The sequence below is a fragment of the Coregonus lavaretus genome (genome assembly GCF_964263955.1).
Source record: "Coregonus lavaretus genome assembly, chromosome: 3".
NCBI classification, from domain to species: Eukaryota; Metazoa; Chordata; class Actinopteri; order Salmoniformes; family Salmonidae; genus Coregonus; species Coregonus lavaretus.
This window is the reverse complement of record NC_139990.1, coordinates 62,409,671-62,436,196: the sequence shown is the minus strand read 5'-3', so window position 1 is coordinate 62,436,196 and position 26,526 is coordinate 62,409,671. Positions and strand designations below refer to the sequence as shown.

The 26,526-nt window shown below is 46.6% G+C and overlaps 1 protein-coding gene across 1 annotated transcript in view; it reads left to right on the top strand.

Annotated features, from left to right (window-relative positions):
- Window positions 1-26,526, top strand: part of LOC311114437 (protein PTHB1-like) — a gene marked incomplete at its 5' end in the record, with an annotated part of 165,235 nt that overhangs the window by 472 nt on the left and 138,237 nt on the right. The window contains 7 exon segments of the mRNA XM_084157191.1: window positions 471-621; window positions 2,242-2,306; window positions 4,803-4,916; window positions 7,667-7,841; window positions 16,541-16,625; window positions 16,713-16,896; window positions 20,778-20,907. Of these exon segments, the coding sequence (XP_084013317.1) occupies window positions 471-621; window positions 2,242-2,306; window positions 4,803-4,916; window positions 7,667-7,841; window positions 16,541-16,625; window positions 16,713-16,896; window positions 20,778-20,907 (904 nt within the window).

Here is a 26,526-nt window from a genome sequence, read left to right as displayed (position 1 = left end):
GGATGCTTGCCCATGTTGACTCCAATGCTTCCCACAGTTGTGTCAAGTTGACTGGATGTCCTTTGGGTAGTGGACCATTCTTGATACACACGGGAAACTGTTGAGCGTGTAAAACCCACAGTGTTGCAGTTCTTGACACAAACCAGTGCGCCTGGCACCTACTACCATACCCTGTTCAAAGGCAATTAAATATTTTGTATTGCGCATTCACACATTCACAATCCATGTCTCAATGCTTCAAAATCCTTCTTTAACCTGTCTCCTCCCCTTCATCTACATTGATTGGAATGGCTTTAACAAGTGACATCAATAAGGGATCATAGCTTTCACCTGGTCAGTCTGTAATGGAAAGAGCAGCTGTTCATAATGATTTGTACAATCAGTGTACAATGAAGGGAGCAATATGAGACATTAGAAAATACAATGTACAAAAACATAAGTATGCAGTGTGTCTGTCCTCTCTCCTGTAGATAAGATAGTGGTGGGCAGCTACATGGGCATGCTGCGGATCTTCTCCCCCCACCCTGCCAAGCCTGGAGAGCCCAGCCCGGCAGACAGCCAGCTACTGGAGATGCAGCTCAGAGACCCCGTCATCCAGGTTGAAGTGGGCAAGTTTGTCTCGTAAGTACCAGGGCACACGCACCTACTGCTCAAATAGTATGCTACACACACCTACTCCTCTGGGATGGATGCTAATGATGCTCTCACTGACTCTAAGCAATCACTCAGTCATCGTGTTAATAATGCCTTTTCTCCTCCCCCCTCTCTGGCACCCAGAAGTGTGGCCTGGAATTGCAGGTCAAATGGGCAATCATGGCATTAACTAAACATAGCCCTGCTTACAACATGAAGTACCACCTCACGAATGGAACTCTCTACCCTCATTGTCCTACATCACTGCCGAAGGACTAGAGTCACACAGGAATGATGATGTCGTGTGTTGGGAGACAATGGCTTTTCCTGTTGCTTCCTAAACACACATTAGTTTCATGTACATAATTCAGTCAAAAGTAGGGCCAAGGGTTTCTCCTGATCACATGACTTTGCTGACCCTAGTCATGACACCGTCGTGAACTCCTGACCCTAGTCATACTGTCAGGCTGTGAAATCCCCTGTACCACAAAGTCAAGAGGTAGTTGCTGTCATGGCGTTTGGTTATCCACTGAATAGACATGAATGGAGTTCATGAACCTTGGCATTGACTGTAACTTTATTATTGTCTGAATCTGCTTCCAGTACATCCTGACCACCATGTCATGAGTTCAGCTCTCTCCATGTGATTTATCATACCATATCAACCACCTAGTCTCAAACTTGGCTGGGCCCACTACTTTAGCCTAACCACCAAGTTAACGGCACATAGTTGGAGACACCCCAGGGTCCCATTTCAAGATGTTGTTAAAGGACATTTTGTTCTCAAGGACTTTAACTTGCTAAATACAGGTTGAGTAAATACTCAAATATTTTGAACAAAAATGTCAAGCGCTAGACTGAAACCACCATTGCTCCCTCTGCTCTCCCCATGGCCAAAAGTATTCAAGTAAGAGGAGAAAGAGGGGGATGGGAGGAGAAGGATGGAGAGAAAGGGAGGAATGGTGAGGGAAGATGGGAATGTTGGGATATGTCATCACGGTGGTACATTCCTGGGTGCACAGGGACCTCCTGGAGAGACAGGCTTCCGGGAAAAGGCGGGCACTTTTCCAAAAGTTTTTCCCACAAAGGGGATGTATGAGTCAAAGGATTCCTTCATCTGTTTGTTTGCATTTTATGTTACTGTATGTTTTGGGGAAGCTGGTTTCGGTTAGCATTTTTAATGACCATTGAGTGTTCCCTAAATGGAGAAACACATTGTAAATATTGTCTCTAGAGCAGTGGGGCGGGAGATGGTGAAATATTTTCTCATCGACAGTGGGCGCTGTGGTTTTGAGGAAAGAAGAAATCACCCGGCTTCGTTTTCAGTTGTTTTTCCTCTGTAAACATTACAGCAGGGTTGATGACCGACGTGTTCCTCCGCAAAGCTGTAGAACACATGTGCAAACCATAGATTTACATCAAACAAATTTACAATACTTTTTCCTATGTGTATTATATTTATCCATTCACAACTTGTGCTTGAAGTAGCAGTTGCCCTTAAAATACAAATTTAGGGCCAGGGTTGACTCCCTGGCCCTTGTCCTGTATGTTTTCATTGGCAATTTTGGACATCTGTTCTTCGCAGTGATTGAATGATCTTCTCTGCAGGTGTTCAGATCTTCTTCATCTGGCTGTGCTGCACCCCAGAAAACTCTCTGTATACTCCATCTCAGGTAATACCACACATTTCAACATGGGGTGTAATATGCATGCCACACCACATTGATTTAGTGGACTACTACAGACTGGAATATGTTCCGGGATTCATCTGATAACATTGAGGAGTTTAGCACATCTGTCACCGGTTTCATTAATAAGTGCATCGACGACGTCGTCCCCACAGTGACCGTATGTACTGTACATATCCCAACCAAAAGCCATGGATTACAGGCAACATCCGCACTGAGCTAAAGGACAGGGCTGCCGCTTTCAAGGAACAGGACACTAATCCGGACGCTTATAAGAAATCCCGCTACGACCTCTGACGAGCCATCAAACAAGCAAAGCGTCAATACAGTACTAAGATTGAATCCTACTACGCCGGCTGTGACGCTCTTCTGATGTGGCAGGGCTTGCAAACTATCACGGATTACAAAGGGAAACCCAGCCGCGAGCTGCCCAGTGGCACGAGCCTACCAGATGAGCTAAATGCCTTTTATGCTCGCTTCAAGGCAAGCAACATTGAACCATGCATGAGATCAGCAGCAGTTCCGGATGACTGTGTGATCTGGCACTCCGTAGCCAATGTGAGTAGGACCTTTAAACAGGTTACCATTCACAAGGCCGCAGGGCCAGACGGATTACAAGGACGCGTACTCTAGGCATGCGCTGACCAGCTGGCGGGTGTCTTCACTGACATTTTCAACCTCTCCCTGACCCAGTGCGTAATACCTACATGTTTCAAGCAGACCTCCATAGTCCCTGTGCCCAAGAATGCCAAGGTAACCTGTCTAAATAACTATGGCCCTGTAGCATTCACATCTGTAGCTATGAAATGCTTGGAAAGGTCATGGCTCACATCAACACCATCCTCCCAGACACCCTGGACCCATTCCAATTCACGTACCGCCCCAACAGATCCACAGATGCTGCAATCTCTAATGCACTCCACACTGCCCTCTCCCACCTGGACAACAGGAACACCTATGTGAGAATGCTGTTCATTGACTACAGCTCAGCGTTCAACATCATAGTGCCCACCAAGCTCATCACTAAGCTCAGGACCCTGGGACTAAACACCTCCCTCTGCAACTGGATCCTGGACTTCCTGACGGGCCGCCCCCAGGTGGTGAGGGTAGGTAACAACACATCCGCTGCGCTTGCCCTCAACACGGGGCCCTTCAGGGGTGCGTGCTTAGTCCCCTCCTGTACTCCCTGTTCACCCACGACTGCGTGATCACGCACAACTCCAACACCATCATTAAGTTTGCTGACTGTGGTAGGCCTGGTAGGCCTGATGACAATGAGACCGCCTATAGAGAGGAGGTCAGTGACCTGGCAGTGTGGTGCCAGGACAACAACCTCTCCCTCAATGTCAGCAAGACAAAGGAGCTGATCTTGGCCTACCGGACACAGAGGGCTGAGCACACCCACTTCCACATCGATGGGGCTGTAGTGGAGTGTGTCGAGAGCATTAAGTTCCTCGGTTTCCACAGCACTCAGGAATTAACATGGTCCAGACACACCAACACAGTCGTGAAGAAGGCATGACAACGCCTCTTTCCCATCGGGAGGCTGAAAAGATTTGGCATAGGCCCTCAGATCCTCAAAAAGTTCTATAGCTACACCATTGAGAGCATCTTGACTGGCTGCATCACTGCTTGGTATGGCAACTGCTTGGCATCCGACCGCAAGGCACTACAGAGGGTAGTGCGTACGGCCCAGTACATCACTGGGGCCAAGCTCCTTGCCATCCAGGACCTCCAGCCACCCAAGTCACAGACTGTTTGTTCTCTCTGATACCTACTGCACTGCAAGCGGTACCGATGCACCAAGTCTGGAACCAACAGGTCCCTGAACCGCTTCTACCCCCCAAGCCATAAGACTACTAAATAGTCCGGGTAGCTATTTGGTTAACTATCTGCATGACCCTCTTTGCGCTAACAGTTTTGACTCATCACATACGCTGCTGCTACGGTTGATTATCTATCCTGTTGCCTACCCCTACCTATATGTACATATCTACCTCAATTAACTCGTACCCCTGCACATCGACTCGGTACTGGTACTCCGTGTATATAGCCAAGTTATTGTTACTCATTATGTATTTATTCCTCGGGTTATTATTTGTTCTATATTTTTCTCTCTGCATTGTTGGGAAGGGCCCGTAAGTAAGCATTTCACTGTTCGTCTACACCTGTTGTTTACGAAAGAATGTGACAAATAAGATTTGATTTGATTTTGATTTGATACTATGGCAGTTTGCTCCCGTTCTTCTAGTTCTCGCTCTGCAGATTTAACCATAGGACATAGTAATGATATGTGACAATAAATATTAATATGGAGGGTCTCTCTCTCTCTCTACCTCTATCTACTGTCTCTCTCTACCGTCTCTCTCTCTCTCTCTCTCTCTCTCTCTCTACCTCTATCTACTGTCTCTCTACCGTCTCTCTCTCTCTCTCTCTCTCTATGGTCTCTCTCTCTACCTCTCTCTACTGTCTCTACCGTAGGTACTGCTGGTAATGTGGAGCATGGGGTTCAGTATCAGCTCAAGCAGGTCTATGAGCACAACCTCCAGAGGACCGCCTGCAACATGACCTATGGAACCTTCGGAGGGGTCACAGGTAACACGTCACAGCGCCCCCATGACCAGCTCAAACACTTCACATGTAACAGATATGCATTGACAGTTTAGTCACACACAGTTTAGTCACACACACACTCTTTCCATTTTTTGGGTTAATTCACTGCCCTTTCATTTCTAATGACCACAGAGCTATAAGTGTAGAATATGACTCATTCTGTGTGGAGGGGAACCCTTGGTGTTCTGGTGCAGGTTTATTTGGATGGCAGTGACTGGATCAGTGTGTGCATGGGTGTGTGTATGCATGTGCACACGTGTGGATGTTTGGGTGTATTTGTATGTGTAGTAAGTTAGGTTGTGTGTGTCCTTTAAAGGTTGTGTCAGGTCAACTACAGAAGCTCTCTTTTAGCCTGCCGTGAACACACTCCTGAAATCTGGACCCAAGCCCCAGACAAGAGACGACAGGCAATTCATTAATGGGAGAGCACATGTATCCAAACACGTGCTCCCCTGAACACACACACACACACCTCAACAATATAGCCCTTGTTTTATTATTGGTCTTCCCATGTCTAAAAGGGCTTCAGTTAAACACTGGTCTGGTTTGTGTGCATGCACGTGTGTGTGAGGAGACTTGGAGATGTTTAGGAAGGGAGTCGTTGCGTTTCTTGGATGCTGCAGAGTCAAGGGCTTTCCCCTCCTTTTTCCCAAAGGCAAAATAATCGTTGAGTACAAGCCATATATATATTTCCCTTGAGGGATGATTTCTTCCCCCCCATCCTCTCTCCCCCTGGCATTCTAACATTCCTCATTAACCCCTGAACTCTTCTTCACCCTTCCTTCATTTCATAGACTTTTATAGCTTTATGGACTCCTTCATTCATGCCAGTTTCCATTTGCGCAAACACACACACACACTCCCATTAACTTCCTCTCACTCTGTTGCTCTCTCTCTCTCTCTCACATCCTTTCTCTATTCTCTGTATCCTCTTCCCTTTCCATTTCTCTCCTTCTCTTTCTTACTCTGAGTCTCTCACTCACTCTCACACACATACACACTCTCAGTATAGTCGTGTCTCTCTGTGCCTCTCCTGTCAGTGTAGAGAGAGCGTGGATTACAATGAGGTTCCTATAAATAAGAGGCTAAGAGGATCTCAACTCTAATCCTGCTCCAGGGTTACACTACCACACATCACCACCGGGGAGCAGCACAGCCTGTGGAATCAGCTCCTACACACCACCGTACACGCTTGTCATCTGAGAGAGTGTATTCATCTGAAATGAGTGTGTGTATCTGTTCGTCTGTGTGTGTGTGTTTTCTGTGTGCATGAGTGTGTGTACACATCCAAATGTGAGCGCCCATAATAGTTCCCGACCATAGAATGACTGTAGGCGCTGTAATAGCAGTGTTGTACTAATACAGCCCTAATGGCTGGGCTGGGCTGGGTTTGGGTCCGAATCGGGCCACACACACACACAGCGTAGGCCATTCTAAGCAACACCTGGCCCACACCCCAGCCCAACTCCACCCAGAACCAAGGCCCAAAGAACCACTGAACTGCTCTGCTCTGTCCTGCCAGCCTCTGTGCTTTGTCCTTGGGGCAAAACCTGTATAACAGCATGTTCTATTAATGCTATTAGAATGGGGTGGTTTCCTCTATATGTCTCTGCTAAGGTTAGAAGTGCTGTACTAATGGTTTACAGAGCTAGAAGAGCAGTTTTTTTATATCTTTAGTATGGGCGTAGACCCACACACAAGCGTGAGAGAAGACACATGCACACACACCATACATGCGCACACACACACACACACACACACATAGGGAGGGGTAATTGTGTGAGAGGCCTTGTCCTTCAGTGTTTTACTGACCTCCCAACCTGAGCCCAGCTCACCAAATGGGGATGACCAGAATAGCTGGTGACGCACACACCCACACGTGTTTATTAATGTGTATGTGTGTATCTGCTCTGTAGGTGGTACTCCCTGACCCCTCGTTGATGTGAGTGTGATTTTTAATAGCACGTAGAGGCCTAATTATAGTTCTCTGGTCTCACAGCCACTCTGTTTTATGGCTCATTGTGTGTGTGTGTACTCAGCCATCTCAGATTTTCTCTGCCATAAAACTCAGTGGGCCATTCCAAGCACTCCACACACACACACTCAGGGAACGCAGACCTAAAGCTGTGTAAGGCTGCTGTGAACAGACCTGCTCAGTCCAAGAGGTGTTAATGGACATATCAGATTCAGCGGGAGACAAATGAGCAGAGCAGCTAACCCACCACTACAACACAACATAGCAGAGCAGCTAACCCACCACTACAACATAACATAGCAGAGCAGCTAACCCACCACTACAACACAAAATAGCAGAGCAGCTAACCCACCACTACAACACAACATAGCAGAGCAGCTAACCCACCACTACAACACAACACAACATAGCAGAGCAGCTAACCCACCACTACAACACAACCCAACATAACAGAGCAGCTAACCCACCACTACATCACAACACAACATAACAGAGCAGCTAACCCACCACTACAGCACAACATGTCAAGCAGAACTGTAGGCTACATACATTTTTCCACAGAACGTATAACATTATACAAGTCATTTAGTCAGGCAGCATTCAGGTCTATGTTCTGTCATTGTGTGTACTTTTCTGTGATTCCGTGATGCCAGTATGATTCCACCAGGTTGTCATGTGTTAATGTCCTAACCATGTGTGTTGAATTAACGTTTATTCAACACTCCTGTAACGTTTGTCTTTTGTTCTTTCCCTTCAGACCACCACTCTCTGTGTATCCAGTCCATGGACGGCATGCTGATGTTCTTTGAGCAGGAGAGTTACTCATTTGGCCGTTTCCTCCCTGGCTTCCTCCTGCCTGGCCCTCTGTGTTACTGCTCCCGCACTGACACCTTCCTCACTGTGTCCTCAGTACGACAGGTGGAGAGCTACAGGTACACACACACGCTGCAAAACACACACACACACACACACACGCTGCAAAACACACACGCTGCAAAACACACACACACTGCAAAACACACATATGCTGCAAAACACACACACACACGCTGCAAAACACACACACACACGCTGCAAAACACACACACACACACTGCAAAACACACATATGCTGCAAAACACACACATGCTGCAAAACACACACACGCTGCAAAACACACACACTGCAAAACACACACACGCTGCAAAACACACACACACGCTGCAAAACACACACACACACGCTGCAAAACACACACACACACGCTGCAAAACACACACACACACACGCTGCAACACACACACACACACGCTGCAAAACACACACACACACGCTGCAAAACACACACACACACGCTGCAAAACACACACACACACGCTGCAAAACACACACACACACACACACACGCTGCAACACACACACACACACGCTGCAAAACACACACACACGCTGCAAAACGCACACACGCTGCAAAACGCACACACGCTGCAAAACGCACACACGCTGCAAAACACACACACACGCTGCAAAACACACACACACAAACTGCAAAACACACACACACACACACTGCAAAACACACACACACTGCAAAACACACACACGCTGCAAAACACACACACACACACACACTGCAAAACACACACACGCTGCAAAACACACACACACGCTGCAAAACACACACACACACGCTGCAAAACACACACACACGCTGCAAAACACACACACACACACACTGCAAAACACACACACACACACACTGCAAAACACACACACACGCTGCAAAACACACACACACACACACACTGCAAAACACACACGCTGCAACACACACACACGCTGCAAAACACACACACACACACGCTGCAAAACACACACACACACACGCTGCAAAACACACACTCGCTGCAAAACACACACGCTGCAAAACACACATACACACACATGCTGCAAAACACACACACACGCTGCAAAACACACACACACACGCTGCAAAACACACACACACACACTGCAAAACACACATGCTGCAAAACACACACACACACACACACACACACACACACACACGCTGCAAAACACACACACACACGCTGCAAAACACACACACACCCACACACGCTGCAAAACACACACACACCCACACACGCTGCAAAACACACACACACCCACACACGCTGCAAAACACACACACACCCACACACGCTGCAAAACACACCCACACACGCTGCAAAACACACACACACACACGCTGCAAAACACACACGCTGCAAAACACACACGCTGCAAAACACACACACACACACACACACACACTGCAAAACACACACGTTGCAAAACACACACACACACACGCTGCAAAACACACACGCTGCAAAACACACACACACACACTGCAAAACACACACGTTGCAAAACACACACACACACACGCTGCAAAACACACACGTTGCAAAACACACACACACACACACACACACGCTGCAAAACACACACACACCCACACACGCTGCAAAACACACACACACCCACACACGCTGCAAAACACACCCACACACGCTGCAAAACACACACACACACGCTGCAAAACACACACGCAGCAAAACACACACGCTGCAAAACACACACGCTGCAAAACACACACACACACACACACTGCAAAACACACACGTTGCAAAACACACACACACACACGCTGCAAAACACACACGTTGCAAAACACACACACACACACGCTGCAAAACACACACGCTGCAAAACACACACGCTGCAAAACACACACACGCTGCAAAACACACACACACACACACACACACGCTGCAAAACACACACACACACACGCTGCAAAACACACACACGCTGCAAAACACACACACGCTGCAAAACACACACACACACACGCTGCAAAACACACACACGCTGCAAAACACACACACGCTGCAAAACAGACACGCTGCAAAACACACCCACATACTCTGCAAAACACACACACACGCTGCAAAACGCAAAACACACACACACACGCCGCAAAACACACACACACACACACACTGCAAAACACACACACACACACTGCAAAACACACACACACACACACGCTGCAAAACACACACACACACACACGCTGCAAAACACACACACACACACACGCTGCAACACACACACACACACACACACACACACACACACACACACACACACACACACACACACACACACACACACACACACACACACACACGCTGCAACACACACACACACACACACACACGCTGCAAAACACACACACACACACGCTGCAAAACACACACACACACACACGCTGCAAAACACACACACACACACACACACGCTGCAAAACACACACACACACACGCTGCAAAACACACACACACACACGCTGCAAAACACACACACACACACACACTGCAAAACACACACACACACACACGCTGCAAAACACGCGCTGCAAAACACACGTGCTGCAAAACACACACACACGCTGCAAAACACACACAGGCTGCAAAACATACACACACTGCAAAACACACATGCTGCAAAACACACACACACACACACACACACACACACACGCTGCAAAACACACACACACACACACGCTGCAAAACACACCCACACACTCTGCAAAACACACACACACAAGCTGCAAAACACACACACACACGCTGCAAAACACACACGCTGCAAAACACACACACTGCAAAACACACACGCTGCAAAACACACACACACACACACACTGCAAAACACACACGCTGCAAAACACACACACACACGCTGCAAAACACACACGCTGCAAAACACACACACTGCAAAACACACACGCTGCAAAACACACACACACACACACACTGCAAAACACACACGTTGCAAAACACACATACACACACGCTGCAAAACACACACACACGCTGCAAAACACACGCTGCAAAACACACACACACACACACACACACGCTGCAAAACACACACACACACACGCTGCAAAACACACACACACACGCTGCAAAACACACACACACACGCTGCAAAACACACACACGCTGCAAAACACACACTCGCTGCAAAACACACACTCGCTGCAAAACACACACTCGCTGCAAAACACACACACACACACGCTGCAAAACACACACACGCTGCAAAACACACACACGCTGCAAAACACACACACGCTGCAAAACACACACTCGCTGCAAAACACACACACGCTGCAAAACACACACTCGCTGCAAAACACATGCTGCAAAACACACCCACACACTCTGCAAAACACACACACACACGCTGCAAAACGCAAAACACACACACACACGCCGCAAAACACACACACACACACACTGCAAAACACACACACACACACACACACACTGCAAAACACACACACACACACACGCTGCAAAAAACACACACACACACACATGCTGCAAAAAACACACACACACACACATGCTGCAAAACACACACACACACACGCTGCAAAACACACACACACACACACACACACACACGCTGCAAAACACACACACACACACACACACACACACACACGCTGCAAAACACACACACACACACACGCTGCAAAACACACACACACACACACACACTGCAAAACACACACACACACACTGCAAAACACACACACACACACACGCTGCAAAACACACACACACACACACACTGCAAAACACACACACACACACACGCTGCAAAACACACACACACACACACACACACACACGCTGCAAAACACACACACACACACGCTGCAAAACACACACACACACACGCTGCAAAACACACACACACACACACACACGCTGCAAAACACACACACACACACACTGCAAAACACACACACACACACACGCTGCAAAACACGCGCTGCAAAACACACGCGCTGCAAAACACACACACACGCTGCAAAACACACACAGGCTGCAAAACATACACACACTGCAAAACACACATGCTGCAAAACACACACACACACACACACACGCTGCAAAACACACACACACACACATACGCTGCAAAACACACACACACACACACACACGCTGCAAAACACACCCACACACTCTGCAAAACACACACACACACGCTGCAAAACACACACACACACGCTGCAAAACACACACGCTGCAAAACACACACGCTGCAAAACACACACGCTGCAAAACACACACGCTGCAAAACACACACACTGCAAAACACACACGTTGCAAAACACACATACACACACGCTGCAAAACACACACACACACACTGCAAAACACACACACACACACACACTGCAAAACACACACACACACACGCTGCAAAAAACACACACACACACACATGCTGCAAAAAACACACACACACACACACATGCTGCAAAACACACACACACACACGCTGCAAAACACACACACACACACACGCTGCAAAACACACACACACACACACGCTGCAAAACACACACACACACACACACTGCAAAACACACACACACACACTGCAAAACACACACACACACACACTGCAAAACACACACACACACACGCTGCAAAACACACACACACACACGCTGCAAAACACACACACACACACACGCTACAAAACAGACACACACACACACACACACGCTGCAAAACACACACACACACGCTGCAAAACACACACACACACACACACGCTGCAAAACACACACACACACACACGCTGCAAAACACACACACACACACACTGCAAAACACACACACACACACACGCTGCAAAACACGCGCTGCAAAACACACGCGCTGCAAAACACACACACACGCTGCAAAACACACACAGGCTGCAAAACATACACACACTGCAAAACACACATGCTGCAAAACACACACACACACACACACACGCTGCAAAACACACACACACACACACACACACGCTGCAAAACACACACACACACACACACGCTGCAAAACACACCCACACACTCTGCAAAACACACACACACGCTGCAAAACACACACACACACACGCTGCAAAACACACACGCTGCAAAACACACACACTGCAAAACACACACGCTGCAAAACACACACACACACTGCAAAACACACACGTTGCAAAACACACATACACACACGCTGCAAAACACACACACACGCTGCAAAACACACACGCTGCAAAACACACACACGCTGCAAAACACACACACGCTGCAAAACACACACACACACACACACACACACACGCTGCAAAACACACACACACACACGCTGCAAAACACACACACGCTGCAAAACACACACACGCTGCAAAACACACACTCGCTGCAAAACACATGCTGCAAAACACACCCACACACTCTGCAAAACACACACACACACGCTGCAAAACGCAAAACACACACACACACGCCGCAAAACACACACACACACGCCGCAAAACACACACACACACACACACTGCAAAACACACACACACACACACACTGCAAAACACACACACACACACGCTGCAAAAAACACACACACACACACATGCTGCAAAAAACACACACACACACACATGCTGCAAAACACACACACACACACGCTGCAAAACACACACACACACACACACACACACACACGCTGCAAAACACACACACACACACACGCTGCAAAACACACACACACACACACATGCTGCAAAAAACACACACACACGCCGCAAAACACACACACACACACACTGCAAAACACACACACACACACACACTGCAAAACACACACACACACACGCTGCAAAAAACACACACACACATGCTGCAAAAAACACACACACACACACATGCTGCAAAACACACACACACACACGCTGCAAAACACACACACACACACACACACACACACACACGCTGCAAAACACACACACACGCTGCAAAACACACACACACACACATGCTGCAAAACACACACACACGCTGCAAAACACACACACACACACACGCTGCAAAACACACACACACACACACTGCAAAACACGCACTGCAAAAAACACACGCGCTGCAAAACACACACACACGCTGCAAAACACACATACACACGCTGCAAAACACACACACACACGCTGCAAAACACACACACACACACACACGCTGCAAAACACACACACGCTGCAAAACACACACATACACACACACACTCCTCAGGGGAAAGTAAGTGAATGAAGAAGTGAGTGTGAGGTGAAGAAGTGTACTCGTCGCCTCTGAAGGCTGTCTGCCTGCCCGCTACTCCACACTAGATCTTTAAATACATCTGTGGTGCAGCAGACGGGAGGCCATTTTCTAGTCCTCCTAGCACCACAAACCACTGCACCATCTTTAAATAATAGGGGAGAGTGTTCTGTGTGCTTGTCGTTGCATGTGTGTGCTTGTCTTTGCGTGTGTGTGTGTGTGTGTGTGTGTGTGTGTAAATTGTGTATAGGGGATACTGCAGATTATTGCCACAGCTGAGTCTGGTTATCCCCGGTGCTAAATTAACATTTTCACGTCCTAATGAAATTTCCACTCATTGATCTCCACAGCTCCTCATGTAAGCCATATCTTTATTTTCCTCTACTTTGGCCACTCATCGCCCGCCACAATAATCACAGTTCCCTTCCTCTACAAACACACACCGGGATTTTCCTTTTTGACGCTCCTGCTAAAACCGGAGGGAAATTGGGGAAAGGCGGAAGTGTGTGTGTGTGTTTTGGTGTGTGAAACCCGGCCTTCCAGCTGTTTGTTATCCATTTTTTCTCCGATATCAAGAGCTTCCCCAGACGAGATATCAATGCGGAAACGCTGACCCCCCCCCCCCCCTCCTCCCTCTCCTCAATTCTCAGACTGTATATATGAATTCTAATAAAAATGATTCTGCCAAGGATGGAGCGCTCTATGGCCCCAGTTAACACTTTGCTGTGTCTAGACTTGGTCTCTGGGGCTAGAATTCCACTTTCTGATCAAATCTACAATCAAAAGTCAAGAAAACTGTAGATACAAAGAGAGCTACATTTGGTCATGAAAATCCTGTATGTTAGTTAGAGATAGCCTTGCTCTGAGTGTCATACTACATAATATCAGTCAGCTAGTGGAACTGTTCCGCTCCCTTGGTTTGTTTAGCCAGTAATGTTGATTTTCTCTCCGCTTGAGGGTTGATGAATGAGGGTTTGATTTTGTGTGTGTGTGTATCAGGGCAGTATTGGGTAGATATCCTCTTTCATATAAATGACTGGGCTGTTTCCTCTGGCTGTAGACGTCCCACGCTGGCTGCTGAGTGACACACACACACACACACACACACACACACACACACACACACACACACACACACACACACATCCCGTCCTTCATCTAGCCTCCATGCCTGGCTTCACACACTCACTCTGTCTCTCTCTGGGCGGTCTGAGACACGGCGACACTCTTCTGTCTAACCTGGAGAGGTTGACTGGGTTTGTGTGGATTGCACTGGTTAAATGTGAGCCTCATGTGTGGTGTGTGTTGGTAGTGTGTTCATGCGCACACATGATCATATATTTTGTACACACAACCGTGCATGCATATTATGCACATATTTCTACTCATGTAAACACACACACCTTCCCTGCTCCCCTGGGCTGGCCTGAGCTGTGGAACTCTGAATATGTGTGTGCATGCTGGTGAATAATAAATGCTTCAAGGTTTGGACTCTATCATCACACACACACACACAGTCACATACTTTGTGATTCTATGTGTTAGATCTCATTCACACTAGCTCATTCACCAACAGACCTGACCATAGTACTCTGGCCTTAAAAGGCCTTGGCTAGATGGTGCCAAACTCTCCCATCCATTTAGGATTGAGCCCTGCAGATTTCTTATAGCTGATAAGAAGTAATGTATGAATGCAAACCAAAGTGCACTTCAACACTTCTTCGATGTGCATTTGTCAGGAGTGTACTCTATTGCTATACCTCTGCAACCAGTGACGGCAAACTAGGTCCTGTTTCCTCTTCCTCCACCTTCCTCCTTGGCCCTGCTTGCTGTTGTCTTTGGACATTTTCATCCCTCCATTACTTTGTCAGAGAGCGAGAGAGCAAGAGAAAGAGACTTTCTCCCTGACAGAGCAAATAGTCTCCTGTCGTTTACAGCTCCACAAACATCAGGGCTTAGCAGCTTCTGATTTCCCTTCATATAATTATCTGATTCTTAGCAGCTTTTCCTTCTCCCGCTCCCTCCCGAGGGGCCAGGTGACTGTGTGTGTGTGTGAGATGTCTGTAGCTACTATAGCCAGTTCTAGCCTTTTACTGGAAATCAGATTGTATGAATGCCATACTGCTAGAGTACTGTAGACTGACTCCAGATCAGTATCATGATACTGCTATTAATAAAGCCATTGTTTGAGAATGTAAAAGCATGATGCTAGCTAACTAGTGTATCTGGATAATGGTTTGTGGCGTTCACTTCAGTTGTCATAACACAGATGGATGTCTGTGATGTCATTATTATGACAGTGGGGCTTCTGACAGAGGGTCCAGCTGAAGTGTTTCTGAAGTGTTACACAATGTTCTCAGTGGTATCTAAACTGAAGTGTTCCCAGTGAGAACAGTGTGTGTGTGTGTGTCTAAACTGAAGTGTTCCTAACCCAGGTATGAGACGCTGGCAGTGGCCACAGACGCAGAGACCAGACAGGATGCTGAGCAGCATAGCAAAACTGCAGGGAAGAGACTGACGGTGAGAAGAGAACTGCCTGCCTGTGTGTGTGTGTGTGTGTGTGTGTGTGTGTGTGTGTGTGTGTAACCCTTTGTGTGTCCCCCTCAGGCTGAGTGGACCCTGGTCCTGGGGGAGCAGGCCTTGGACCTCTGTGTCCCCTCCTTCTCTCCGTCCTCGTCCTCCATCTTTGTTTGCGGCGAGAGGAACCTGTACTGCCTAAAGGACAACGGGCATATCCGCTTCATGAAGAAACTGGAGTACAACCCCAGCTGCTTTCTCCCCTATTCCTCAGGTAATGGTACAACCTCAGCTGCTTCCTCCCCTACCCCTCAGGTAATGGTACAACCTCAGCTGCTTCCTCCCCTACCCCTCAGGTAATGGTACAACCTCAGCTGCTTCCTCCCCTACCCCTCAGGTAATGATACAACCTCAGCTGCTTCCTCCCCTACTCCTCTGGTAAAGGTTCAACCCTACTGCTTCCCCCTCTACCCGTCAGGTAATGGTACAGCCTTAGTGCTTCCTCTACCCCTCAGGTAATGGTATAGCTCTAGTGCTTCCTCCTCTACCCCTCAGGTAATGGTATAGCCCTAGTGCTTCCTCCTCTACCCCTCAGGTAATGGTACAGCCCTAGTGCTTCCTCCTCTACCCCTCAGGTAATGGTACAGCCCTAGTGCTTCCTCCTCTACCCCTCAGGTAATGGTACACCCCTAGTGCTTCCTCCTCTACCCCTCAGGTAATGGTACAGCCCTAATGCTTCCTCCTCTACCCCTCAGGTAATGGTATAGCCCTAGTGCTTCCTCCTCTACCCCTCAGGTAATGGTATAGCCCTAGTGCTTCCTCCTCTACCCCTCAGGTAATGGTACAGCCCTAGTGCTTCCTCCTCTACCCCTCAGGTAATGGTACAGCCCTAGTGCTTCCTCCCCTACTCCTCAGGGAATGTTAGGGCCCTAGTGCTTCCTCCCCTACTCCTCAGGGAATGTTAGGGCCCTAGTGCTTCCTCCCCTACTCCTCAGGGAATGTTAGGGCCCTAGTGCTTCCTCCCCTACCCCTCAGGTAATGTTAGGGCCCTAGTGCTTCCTCCCCTACCCCTCAGGTAATGTTAGGGCCCTAGTGCTTCCTCCCCTACTCCTCAGGGAATGTTAGGGCCCTAGTGCTTCCTCCTCTACCCCTCAGGGAATGTTAGGGCCCTAGTGCTTCCTCCCCTACCCCTCAGGTAATGTTAGGGCCCTAGTGCTTCCTGCCCTATGCCTCAGGTAATGGTACAGCCCTAGTGCTTCCTCCTCTACGCCTCAGGTAATGGTACAGCCCTAGCTGTTTCCTCCCCTACACTTCCAGTAATGGTACAGCCATAGTGCTTCCTCCACTATCCCTCAGGTAATGGTACAGCCCTAGTGCTTCCTCCACTACTCCTTAGGTAATGGTACAGCCCTAGTGCTTCCTCCTCTATGCCTCAGGAAATAGTACAGCCCTAGCTCTTTCCTCCCCTACACTTCCAGTAATGGTACAGCCATAGTGCTTCCTCCACTATCCCTCAGGTAATGGGACAGTCCTAGCTGCTTCCTCACATAACAGACTGCTCTACTGCTTGATATCATTAGCTTATATACTGCTTTATATCAGATGCACTATTTGTAGGACATATTTTAGGACATAGTAGATACCCATCCAATCGAATGGTTTCCTCCATATTATTTTGCGGAATATTTTAGCTGACTCTTCTATCCAGTCTTTGTTTTAGGTCTGCCATGTGGATACTGGTCTAACAAATATTTATAGTGGTGATAAGACATTCCCCATGCCTGTCCAGTGTGCGTGGCGGTAGCAGAATGAGTGTTTGTCCGTGAGCTCAGGTTCATCTGATAGGGAGTCTCTCGGCTCCTGGGTTTTGTTTGAGGGACCGGAGTACAGCTCTACACAGTGCATCTGTCTGTCCTGACTGACTCCCAACATACCACTCCAACCAGAGGAAGTAGGAAATATCACAGAGCAAGGCACGCTCTAATCTGATCCATATTTAGCATATGTAGCACCTCGAACACGCAACACACAGCACCGTCACCTGCATAAGCACACGCACATACACAGCATGTTCTATTGGCGGAATGCCCTGTAGTTCAGGGGTCTGCGTGTTGCATGTTTATTCCACTATCGCAGGACCCATTTATGGGTTCCAGCCAACACACCTCTCTCCAGCTGAGCTCAGTTACAGGTAACTGCCAAAATAAAGGAAACACCAACATAAAGTGTCTTAGTAGGGTGTAGGAGCCACCATGAGCCGCCAGAACGTGCCTTGGCATAGATTCTACAAGTGTCTGGAACTCTATTGGAGGGATGCGACACCATTCTTCCATGAGAAATTCCATAATTTGGTGTTTTGTTGATGGTGGTGGAAAACGCTGTCTCAGGCGGCGCTCCAGAATCTCCCATAAGTGTTCAATTGGGTTGAGATATGGTGACTGAGAGAGACACACCCCCTTTAAAACCCCTATGCTCCTTTGAGACCCCTCTTTCAAAGTCACTGAGATCTTTTCGTCTAGCCATGTTAGCCAAAATAATGGGCAACTGGGCATTTTTATACATGACCCTGAGCATGATGGGATGTTAATTGCTTAATTAACTCAGGAAACACCTGTGTGGAAGCGCCTGCTTTCAACATACTTTGTATCCCTCATTTACTCAAGTGTTTCCTTTATTTTGGGAGTTACCTCTATATACATGGAGAGAGGGATGGCAATGGAAGGAGAGCGGGAGAGAAAGAAAAGGTTGAGGGAGAAGGGAGGAAATAGGTGAGAGAAAGGAGGGAGGAAAGGAAGGAGAGGGGGATTGAGGAGGAAGAGTAGAAGCAGGGTGGCTGAGAGAGATTTTGAAAAAATATATTAAAAACAATTTCAACCATAGGCACCTGCTATTCCTCATTGAGGTGTGTTTGACCTGTGAGCACCATTCCCTCTGGTACACACACACCCTTACTTCACACTATTCCCATTCCATTTGCATCGTTCCTCTATAAAGGCCAGGATCCCAGGTGACAACGATCACAGTCCTCGATAGTTTTCTCTGGTTGTGTTTTCAACAGCCACCCGGACAGTATGGAAAATGACTTCCCGCTATTGTAATTTGCTACGGTTGGGTTTTCAATACAGAGAGAGTGAGAGGAACTTTCCGGGCTGCTGACTTTTACATTGTTTTGGCTGGAACTTTAGCGGTTTACCGGCCCGCTCCCAATATTTCACAGGTTTCCCCCTCTGGCCCTCCGCTATGCAGCTGCCTTTTTTGGCTCACGTTCTCCTTTTTTCTCTCTCCCTCCCCTCTCTCTCATCCTCTGTTTCTCCCTCAAGGAGTGATAATACAGCCACTTAACCCCAGAATTGATAATAATCACTTATAATTAGTGTACACACATACACCTCTGGGTAAGGTGTGTTCAGGGAAACCATTGCCACATGTCTGTCTGATACACAGCTATTAATACAGTGCCTGGCCACAATGGCAGAACAGAACGAACCAGGAAGAGCGAAAGAGGAGGAAAAACAAGTGCAGCTATATGTAGTGGATGGAGGGAGTCCTCTAAGTCCTTCTCTTTGAGAGTTGAGAGAAGGGCAATGTGAGCTTTGAAGTGGCACAGAGGTCAAATATAAGCTAGCTGTCATTTTGGCCTTGCTCGCCCCTGCCCTCTATCCCAGTGAGGTTGGCTAGGCGTGTGTTGCGTGTGCCTCTCAGATCTCCCATGGTGGCAGTCACGCTAAATGCTGGACAGTGTGCCAGGACACGTGTGTGTGTGTGTGTGTGTGTGTGTGTGTGTGTGTGTGTGTGTGTGTGTGTGTGTGTGGCCAAACCAAAAGGCGTTTTCATGCTAGACCATTTCAGGTCAACCCGGGGTTTAACCGTGTGTGTGCTCACACATGAATCTTCTTCTACCTCAAAGACACATCCTCACCCCAGAACTCATTTGTAATGACTAGAGATCTTTTTGCTTTCTAAATAGTTCAATATTAATTGAAGGTTTGTTGTTATTTATGGACTGGCTTCTAGCCTGCCAAAGCAACTCTGAGCAAATCGATATCCCATTGATGACTGATGGATGGAAGGACTGTATTTATAAAGCACTTTTCTTTCGGTTTCATGCATCTCCTGTGACTGTATCTAACCTCTGACCCCTCCTTCTCTTCCCAGTGTCTGAAGGCACCACCAACACCCTGGTCGGTAACCATAACAACATGCTGCTGGTGTACCAGGATGTGACGTTGAAGTGGGCCGCCCAGCTCTCCTGTTCCCCCGTGGCTGTCAGGCTCGCCAACTTCCCGTGAGTACCCCCCCCCCCCCCACTCGTTACCATGGCACCCGCTGCTGCTATGTTTGGTGTGTTGGTGTTGCCATGATTATAGTGGTTGTGTACGGTAACCAGGATTGGATCAATTCCATTCTGTCAATTTAGGAAATTAAATTCAAAAGCCAACCCCCACATTTAACAAAATAAGTAGTAAGGTAGTAGCTTTTCCATTCATGAATTCCCGCTCATCTCTTCAATTTACTTATTTGAAATAGACCCCAAAGTTGATGGTAACTTTACGCAGATACACTTAAACACACAGTGTGTGCTCAGATTCCACTGATCTGATAAGGTAACAGATACCTCTGTAGGCCTTTACCTGGGGACGGGGGGATGAAAGGAGGAGAGGAGAGTGAGACTCTAAATGGAGGGGGAGGGATGGAGGCACTCAGATGGAGCTCCATTCCTGTGCTTCAGTGGTGAGTGTCCCTGTGTGCGTCTCCGTAGCGCTGCTGTGTTGGCTCCATTCTAAAGAGCCCTTCTGTCAGCACCCACTAGATGAGCCTTTCTCTGGGTCCTCCCAGAACACACACACACACACATTTGCATAGCACACACAGTTACACACTCATCCTCCACACAACCTTACAGAACACATTCTACATAGGACGTACATGTAGCCACCATTCTCTCTCTCACTCTGTTGAGCGCTACTCTCTCCCACCCACAGGCACACTCGTGTACATGCACTCTATGAAGCCCAAAGGCCAGGTTTGTTGTTATTATTAGTGTGTTGTTATTAATGATCACCAGTTGTTATGGTTATCACCATGAGAAATCCACCCAAATGATTTCACAATGTCTTACAGCTGGCCAATCAAAACAGATAAGGGAGTGGCGGACTGTAGTACTAAATGTCATCGCAGTGTAATGGCCATAATCACGCTGCAATTTACAACAATTATTTACAACACAAACAGTGATGAATAATGATGATGTGTGTGTTTTTTAAATAAATCATAATTCCTATACAGCCGTGTAGTACATGACGAGCTACATATCCACTATTGATACCATGGGGAGGACTAACAGGCTGTCACCGGACCACAGACACCGGTCCTCTCCTTAACCCCTGGTTTCAGTAACATTAACGATAGTTTTGCCTATTCTCTCTCTTTCCCCCTCTGAAAGAGTGTAGGGTTAGGTGAGTTCAGGGGGTAGTGGTGGGGTGGGGGTCAGATGGAATCAACTATGGGGGTCTGAGAATTTGGAGGGCCTCCGACTGCTGCAGAATCTGTCAGCTTTTTCCTATTCAGCCCCCCGACTATAGTGTTCCTGTTTCATACCATCCACCTAGAGGAGAGTGTATCTACTCTGACCTAACCTGACTAGACGAGAGGAACAGCTGAGCAGAGAAGATGGAAGCTTATGGGTCATAGCCCAGTAAAACCAAAGTTAGAAGCTTTAACATACAGTGGGGTCCGAAATTGTAGTATTTGGTTTAGTATTTGGTCCCATATTCCTAGCACACAATGACTACATCAAGCTTGTGACTCTACAAATGGATTGGCAGTTCGTTTTGGTTGTGTTTTATTTTGTTTTGTTACCAATAGAAAGTAATGGTAAATAATGTATTGTGTCATTTTGGTAGAGCTGTCCCCATTTAGTCAATTGTTTGGTCGATAGGCTGTTGGTCGACCAAGTTAATTTTTATGGTCCACAAGACACCTGTCTGATTAGCGCCTGTCTCAGTGGATTCATTTAACAGATTTGGCTGTTTTTCATCTTTGCTATGATGTAATAAAGGCTTTTAAAAAACGAATTGTTAGACCAGACTGGTATTACTTATCATTTATTTAGTGCTGTTTACACTGTTCCAAACAGGCAGAAAAATCATATTGTCATCTAACAGCACTTGTTTGTCACACATAATATGCAGCTCTCGCTCCTATACCCTCCTTTTTCTTGATCTCCTTCTTATTGTTATTATTACTATTATTATTATTATTATCATCATTATAATAATAAGTAATGTCGTTATCATTAGTAGGCTTGTATAGTAGCCTTGTATAACCACCATCTGTAGGACTAATAGCGTGTCCTGTTTAGTCTTAATATTGTAACTTACTTAGGCCTATATTTCAATATACAGTGGGGAGAACAAGTATTTGATACACTGCCAATTTTGCAGGTTTTCCTACTTACAAAGCATGTAGAGGTCTGTAATTTTTATCATATGTACACTTCAACTGTGAGAGACAGAATCTAAAACAAAAATCCAGAAAATCACATTGTATGATTTTTAAGTAATTAATTTGCATTTTATTGCATGACATAAGTATTTGATCACCTACCAATCAGTAAGAATTCCGGCTCTCACAGACCTGTTAGTTTTTCTTTAAGAAGCCCTCCTGTTCTCCACTCATTACCTGTATTAACTGCACCTGTTTGAACTCGTTACCTGTATAAAAGACACCTGTCCACACACTCAATCAAACAGACTCCAACCTCTCCACAATGGCCAAGACCAGAGAGCTGTGTAAGGACATCAGGGATTAAGTTGTAGACCTGCACACGGCTGGGATGGGCTACAGGACAATAGGCAAGCAGCTTGGTGAGAAGGCAACAACTGTTGGCGCAATTATTAGAAAATGGAAGAAGTTCAAGATGACGGTCAATCACCCTCGGTCTGGGGCTCCATGCAAGATCTCACCTCGTGGGGCATCAATGATCATGAGGAAGGTGAGGGATCAGCCCAGAACTACACGGCAGGACCTAGTCAATGACCTGAAGAGAGCTGGGACCACAGTCTCAAAGAAAACCATTAGTAACACACTACGCCGTCATGGATTAAAATCCTGCAGCGCACGCAAGGTCCCCCTGCTCAAGCCAGCGCATGTCCAGGCCCGTCTGAAGTTTGCCAATGACGAATCTGGATGATCCAGAGGAGGAATGGGAGAAGGTCATGTGGTCTGATGAGACAAAAATAGAGCTTGTTGGTCTAAACTCCACTCGCCGTGTTTGAAGGAAGAAGAAGGATGAGTACAACCCCAAGAACACCATCCCAACCATGAAGCATGGAGGTGGAAACATCATTCTTTGGGGATGCTTTTCTACAAAGGGGACAGGACGACTGCACCGTATTGAGGGGAGGATGGATGGGGCCATGTATCGCGAGATCTTGGCCAACAACCTCCTTCCCTCAGTAAGAGCATTGAAGATGGGTCGTGGCTGGGTCTTCCAGCATGACAACGACCCAAAACACACAGCCAGGGTAACTAAGGACTGGCTCCAGAGGTCCTGGAGTGGCCTAGCCAGTCTCAAGACCTGAACGCAATAGAAAATCTTTGGAGGGAGCTGAAAGTCCGTATTGCCCAGCGACAGCACCGAAACCTGAAGGATCTGGAGAAGGTCTGTATGGAGGAGTGGGCCAAAATCCCTGCTGCAGTGTGTGCAAACCTGGCCAACACCTACAGGAAACATATGATCTCTGTAATTGCAAACAAAGGTTTCTGTACCAAATATTAAGTTCTGCTTTTCTGATGTATCAAATACTTATGTCATGCAATAAAAAGCAAATTAATTACTTAAAAATCATACAATGTGATTTTCTGGATTTTTGTTTTAGATTCCGTCTCTCACAGTTGAAGTGTACCTATGAAAAAAATTACAGACCTCTACATGCTTTGTATGTAGGAAAACCTGCAAAATCGGCAGTGTATCAAATACTTGTTCTCCCCACTGTATATAGATATATAACATCAGTTCGTTCATGCCAGCACACAGCATACGAGGCATTCATGCTTTGAAATGCAATCAAGCATTTTAGTTTAAAAATTAAATAACAAATTGGAGCTTTGAATAATTCGCCTAAACAATAAAATGAACCGCAATTCATGAATGCATGCAACTGTTTTTAGTCTGCTGTAATAAAGGCTTTATATTTGTTTTTCGTTAGAACAGACTCTCTGGTACACTTATTTATTCATTGTTTACACTGTTACAAATGGTCAGAAAAAATTTAATTGTAATCTAACAGAAACTGTTTGGCACACACAATACTCACGCAACGCTTGCTCCTATACCTTCCTTTTTCTTGATCTCCAGTAGTTTACACAACTAAGTCAAATGTCTTCCTCAGATCTGACTTCCCCTTTCCCTCCTGAGCAACCAGTAAACATTTGCCCGTTTCAAGTTTCTTTTTCGCGTCCTCCGCATCCATTTTGATGTCAACATTACTGTGTTCGGAGTTTGTTATAACCTATTTATTGTTTTGATTATGATAGGCTGTAGGTCAGGCCCTATTGGTCACATGCATGCGATGCTTACATATTTCACGTAAAGAGAGCAAGGGTTGAGGGAATAGGGAATGTTTTTCGAAACAAATTAGGGATTTCCGTAACAACTTTTAAGTCAAACAAGTAAGAAATTAAATGGCTGTAATGATGTTGCAGCTTCAGCACGGACAGCACAATAAACACTTGCTGTGGTGCCTTTTCACTGCAGTAGGGAGGAGAGCGAGACAACGTGCAGCAGTCACATAGGCACTCGCTGTAATTCTTTTTAACACAGTGTGACCATTGGCTATGAAGAGCAAAGTGACATTTACTCCTGATGTACTGACCTGTTGCAACCGCTACAACCACTGTGATTTATTATTTGACCCTTCTGGTCATCTATGAACGTTTTAACATCTTGGAGAAAAATCTGGCTTTACTGGCTATGTACTGTTATAATCTCCACCCGGCACAGCCAGAAGGGGACTGGCCACCCCTCAGAGCCTGGTTCCTCTCTAGGTTTCTTCCTAGGTTCCTGCCTTTCTAGGGAGTTTTTCCTAGCCACCGTGCTTCTACATCTGCATTGTTTGGGGTTTTAGGCTGGGTTTCTGTATAGCACTTTGTGACATCTGCTGATGTAAAAAGGGCTTTATATAAATACAATTTGATTGATTGATTAATCGGGCTCTTCATTGAGTCATTTGTGTGTCTTAATTATTTAATCAAACTGTGTGCTTAAAGCATCTGACAAGCTTAGTGCATATGTAGTTGATTTTATTCAAACACAGGGTGTGTCTGTCTATATATGGAAAAATAAGTTTAAACATTTAGACCAATCGATTGGTCAAAAGAACAGGACGACTCTCGGTCGACCAAGTAAAAAATAAAATCCGGGGACAGCCCTACATTTTGGAGTCACTTATTATAAATAGGAATAGAATGTTTCTAAACACTTTTTTAAATTAATGTGGATGCTACCATGATTCCAGATAATCCTGACTAATGATGAGTGAGAAAGTTACAGGTCAAAGATCACACCCACAAGACATGCTAACCTCCCCTGTTAGTGGTAATGGTGAGAGATTAGCATGTCTTGGGGGTATGATCTTTGACCCTCTGTAACTTTCTCACTCATCATAATTCCCGATTCATTCAGGATAATCCTTAATCATGGTAGCGTCCAAATTAATGTAGAACTGTTTAGGAACCTATTCTACTCCTATTTATACTGAACAAAAATATAGACGCAACAGCTACCTTAAAAGAAATGGGCCTCACAATGGACCTCAGGAGCTCGTCACGGTATTTCTGTGCATTGAAATTGCCATCGATAAAATGCAATTGTGTTTGTTGTTCGTAGCTTATGCCTGACCAC